This window comes from Oncorhynchus clarkii, chromosome 16, assembly GCF_045791955.1.
Source record: "Oncorhynchus clarkii lewisi isolate Uvic-CL-2024 chromosome 16, UVic_Ocla_1.0, whole genome shotgun sequence".
Taxonomy (NCBI): domain Eukaryota; kingdom Metazoa; phylum Chordata; class Actinopteri; order Salmoniformes; family Salmonidae; genus Oncorhynchus; species Oncorhynchus clarkii.
The window spans coordinates 69,671,629-69,676,934 of record NC_092162.1 but is presented as its reverse complement, the minus strand read 5'-3'; the positions used below and the strand labels follow the sequence as shown (position 1 = coordinate 69,676,934).

At 40.7% G+C, this 5,306-nt stretch overlaps 1 protein-coding gene across 1 annotated transcript; it reads right to left on the bottom strand.

The window, feature by feature from the left end:
• Nucleotides 1-1,654: 1,654 nt before the first annotated feature.
• Nucleotides 1,655-5,306, bottom strand: LOC139367775 (aerolysin-like protein). Its single transcript, XM_071106106.1, has 3 exons — nt 4,789-5,306; nt 2,523-3,038; nt 1,655-2,255 (listed from the first exon to the last, which is right to left on the bottom strand). The coding sequence occupies exons 2-3, from the start codon at nt 3,003-3,005 to the stop codon at nt 1,806-1,808; spliced, it is 933 nt and encodes a 310-aa protein (XP_070962207.1). The 5' UTR covers nt 3,006-3,038; nt 4,789-5,306; the 3' UTR covers nt 1,655-1,805.

The following is a 5,306-nucleotide window of genomic DNA, read 5'->3' as shown; positions in this document are numbered from 1 at the left end:
CAGAAATTGTGTACAGACCCTTGCAACAGGCAGTGCATAATCATGCTGCAACATCAGGTGATGGAGGCGGATGAATGGCATGACAATGGGCCTCTGGATATCATCATGGTATCTCTGTGCATTCAAATTACCCTTGATAAAATGCAATTGTGTTAGTTGTCCGTAGCTTATGCCTGCACATACCATAACCCCACCACCACCATGGGACACTCTATTTACAATGTTAACATCAGCACATCAACGCTAACCCATACGAAGCCATACACATGGTCTGCAGTTGTGAGGCCGGTTGGACGTACTGCCAAATTCTCTAAAAACCACGTCATTCTCTGGCAACAGCTCCGGTGGACATTCCTGCAGTCAGCATGCTAATTGCACGCTTCCTCAATACTTGAGAAATCTTTGGCATTTTGTTGTGTGTCAAAACTGCACATTTTAGAGTGGCCTTTTATTGTCCCCAGCACAAGGTGCACCTATGTAATGATCATACTGTTTAATCAGCTTCTTGATATGTCACACCTGTCAGGTGGATGGATTATCTTGGCAAAGGAGAAATTCTCACTGACAGGGATGTAAACAAACTCGTGCATAAAATTCGAGAGAAATATGTTTTTTTGTGCATATGGAACATTTCTGGGATATTTTATTTCAGTACAAAAGCTGAAGAACATACGCACATCCAGGTATACTTTTTGCATTACTCCACATATATGTGTGTATGTGTGTGTGTGTGTGTGTGTGTGTGTGTGTGTGTGTGTGTGTGTGTGTGTGTGTGTGTGTGTGTGTGTGTCTGTGTGTGTGTGTGTGTGTGTGATTGACTGCATGTGTGCTAACAAACACAATGGATGATTCTGATATTAAATAATAGATTAATCATGCTAAACAATTTGATTAGAAAGAGAACAACTCAACGTAATGATAATTCAAATATTTGTGAATTGCATTAATATTATATCAAATGGAAGATTGATAAACTTCTAAACTTGACTGGGGACATGGTTAAACAAAAGACAAATGGTTTATTATTCTTGAAATTAAGCTATGGTTACTTAACATCGTTTTTTATGGTACATTTTTGGTCTAACCATATATTAAAACATTTTGCATTGAATGTTGTTCAATAATTCACACAAAATTATCAGTCAAAAGTTTTAGAACACCTACTCATTTAAGGGTTTTTCTTTATTTTGACTATTTTCTACATTGTAGAATGATAGTGAAGCCACCAACACGATGAAAAAACACATACGGAATCATATGGTTGAGGGCAGGTGATTGTGGAGGCCAGGTCATCTGATGCAACACTCCATCACTCTCCTTCTTGGTGAAATAGTCAAATTAACTTTTAAGAAGGCACACCTGTTAATTGAAATGCATTCCAGGTGACTACCTCATGAAGCTGGTTGAGAGAATGCCAAGAGTGTGCAAAGTTGTCAATAAGGCAAAGGGTGGCTATTTGAAGAAATCATTTTGATTTGTTTAACACCTTTTGGGTTACTACATGATTCCATATGTGTTAGTTCATAGTTTATGTCTTCACTATTATTCTGCAATGTAGAAAAAAGTCCAAATAAAGAAAAACCCTTGAATGAGTAGGTGTTCTAAAACTTTTGACCGGTAGTGTGTGTTATCATGTCATGGAACACAAAGGCACCGTATTGTAGGAATGACCCACCTGTTTTTATACCCTCTGCTGAGACAGAAAGAAAGAGCTGAGTCAGCTGGGTTCAATCAGAATCACTCAAAGATTATCATAGTAACAGAAAAGGCACACAAATAATTAGTTAATTCTATCACTGTACTTATTATCTCTCCTTTGTGGATACCCTTGCTGAAGTGTAAGTCACACCAGTGTAGATGCCGTTGGATGGGAAGACCAGCTGACTGCCATTCATGCAGGTGACTTTCACTATGGCCTCGTAGTCGAGGTCGATATTTGCTTTCCCCACTGTGATCTCAACATCCATGGTCTTCCCTGGCGGGATCTTCAGGTTGATGGTATCCGATTCTGTTATGGTCTCTGTCTTCTGCAGGCTGGTGGATTGCTCCACTCCCACGGTCAAGCTGAACCCTGATGTCACCTCGACCAGATCCGGGATCCCTGCTTTGACCGACACACTGAAGGTGGATTCTATCTTGTTGCTGACGGACCAGGAGGAAGTCTTGGTCAGTGTCTTGCTGTATGTAAAGAACTCTTCTTGAACCAAGGAGGTGTCGTTTTGGTAAATAAGGGTTTTCTCATATTCTGGGGTCATCTAAAATCAACACAGACACACACACAAAGATACAAATTGTTCAGACAAGACAAAGACAATTTAAGAGCTAGTCATCAGTGAGGAACTTATCCATTGATTTTTAGAAAGCCAACAATAATAACTAATGTGTCTGTATGTGTGTCTGACTGTCCTAGAAATGAGATGCCTGATGAATGTCGACCCCCATATTGGATTACATGTTTTAAAGTGGACAGCCCCCTTAATGTTACAGCATCGGTAGAGTTTTCCTGAGCCGTCTACACACACCTGGGGTTTGAAGAGGGACAGGGTGGGATACTTCATGTCAGTCAGCACGGACGACTTGATGGTGTTGATGAAGAGAAAGCCCATGCAGTCGATGTCTGAGCCATACCCTCCCTGCAGCCCCAGGCAGATTCCAGACCCCACATCTATGGTGTACTCAGTCTTCAGTCCCCAGCTGGTCATTTGTTCAAAGAACTCCCTGTTCTCACTCGTCGTGAACTTGATGGCACCCAGACGTGTGCCGGCGCCGTTACCCCACAGAGACAGCTTGGTGATGCGCTCGCCGAGGTCGAACTCAAACTCCTTGAAAGTGTCCGCATCTCCAAAAGTTGCTACTTTCCCATCGGTCAGCTCCGCCCGCACAGCTTTCACCTGCCAGCCTCCCACAGCCACTCCGATCTTCTTGAGGGTGGCACCGTTGTTCATGCCGTGGAATTCAAATGGACTGCCTCCTTGACCACCTATTAGTTCCAGTGTGGTTGCCATGTTGAGTGTGTGCGCGTGCGTGCGTCAAGTAACCTAAAAAATACAAATTTGTACACATAACTCTAAGCTCCAACTCAAAGGAGATCTGATTCAGACATTCAAAGCACCAAAAGGAAATTAAAGGACAAGATCAAACGATAACCAAGGGTTATAATGACTCATGGTTGGAATTAGAGGTCGAGCAACACATCAGTCTATGGCAGGGCTCTCCAACCTTGTTCCTGGAGAGCTACCCTCCTGTAGGTTCACACCAGGGTTCTCCAACCCTGATCATGGAAAGCTACCCTCCTGTAGGTTCACTACAAACCCAGTGGTAACTAACCTAATTCAGCTTGTCAAACAGTTAATTATTAGAATCAGGTGGACTAGATTGGGATTGGAATTAAAAAATACAGGACGGTAGCTCTGGTCTAGGGTGAGTAAATCGCTGCACAATCCACAGGTCACTGAGAATGACACGTTCTTAAATTGCTCCTAACTCCTCCTTGTCCTCCACCCTTCTCTGATTTTTATATCTGTATTCATCCGGAATCTATCACACCCATTCCTTCCTCCTCAGCTTGGAACTACAACCTGTTTTTTTGTCGAGATAGCACCAGTCACCTAGTTTGAAAATCGACAACATTTCAGCTACCTTGATGGACTATTGTCAGCAAAGTCTGATTTCTACAGACTTACCTACTGCAGCTTTAACAGGGCAAAATTGCTCACATGAAGTACTTCCTCTCTCATTTCACATTTCCCTGTAGTTCAATCATTTGGAACATGACATTTCAGAACTCAATGCTAGATGTGTCAATCAGTGTATTCAAGGTTAAGAGACAGCTTGATGTAAAGCACTACACTCAACAGTCTACTCACCTCACATTAAACATCATACTAACGTAATACTTTTGAATTCAAAACAGAACAATAGGAGGCTAAAGGCAACCACGTGGAAACAAGGCAAACAGTAAACATGTCGTCCCCCACGAATGACGCACTACCCCCTTATTTATTTCACGATGGCGCCGGAGTGGAGGGCTGCAGTTATTAAAAAGCATGTAAAGATACATATCCTAAAACGTATTTTTAAAGAAAATTTGTATTTTACGATAAAAGGAACATCACATTTTTTGATAGTGGTCTGACTGGTTCTTAATAATAATATTCTTAATATTGGTCTTGTTAGTCAAGTAATTCCTAACCAAGCTATTTTGTTTGTTTTTACATTATGTTTCTGCTATTATGTTATTCTCATCTTACTGTTAAATTTTTTTTAGGTATTTTTTTTCTGAACTGCATTGTTGGTTAAGCGCTCGTAAGTAAGAATTTCATTAAGGTCTACAACTGTTGTATTCGGCGCAATTGACAAATAACATTTGATTTGATTTGGGCAAGTTGAGATATTGCGTGTGACTAAGACATTTCAGTCAATTGCCATAGCTCCCGCCTTGGGCCAATCAGTGTAATTTTGTAAATGTTGGATCTCTATGACAAGATGAATCATTCACCTAAGCTTTGTCAAAATCAGCCCAGTGCTCTCAGAGATCTTGTTTTACTAACGTACAAACAAACGTACAGAGACAGATCCGTAGTCCCCTCCCAAATTTCATTGTGGGGGACAACAAACCCATATCATGTTTGTTCAGATAGACTTTATAACTGATTAAGAAACTGTTTCAGAATTTAGAAAACATTTGTTGCTGAAATGTTTTGTAAATTAGTTGGTAAAAATAGAAATGTAGCTCTCAAACATTCCTCATATAGCAAGAATAGTTATTTAGGGACATTGTGCACTTACGTATAATGATATGCAGGCCTCAGCGTTAAGGATGACTATAGAAGATCTTGATGGAAGAAAACTGATTGGTTCTGAGATTCCGAGTGAAGTTCAATTGTTTAACACCAAAAGATGCAACAGCGGAATATGTGTCTCTGGAGTGGAGAAGCATTCTCTTATATAGCAGCAAAACTCCCCTCACGCCCATACAAAGATATGCATCAGTAGTTTTCTATTGAAATTAACACCAACCCTTTGACCCTGATTAAGACGTTGTATTGTGCTAATCATGACAAACGTGTATCAACAGTTTCAACCACTCTTGGTACCACTTCCTCTTCTTGATGTTGAGCCAGAGAGCATATCGGTAGTTTCCAGTCACTAACCAAAACATGTTCACTAATATGCAACAGCACCTTTCTCTGTAGTTTTGTTCGTCATAACATCCTATAAGTTTAAAGTCTATGTGGTGGAAAATGTCTAATACTGAAGACATAGCAGTGAATTGTACAAGCTGTAATGCATCCTCTGTTCTGTTT

Excerpts from the sequence above, each read along its gene's own strand:
- LOC139367775 (XM_071106106.1), bottom strand. The coding sequence starts at position 3,005 with ATGGCAACCACACTGGAACTAATAGGTGGTCAAGGAGGCAGTCCATTT. Across the intron at positions 2,256-2,522 it reads TGTCCCTCTTCAAACCCCAG|ATGACCCCAGAATATGAGAA; the intron begins GTGTGTGTAGAC and ends TGTTGATTTTAG.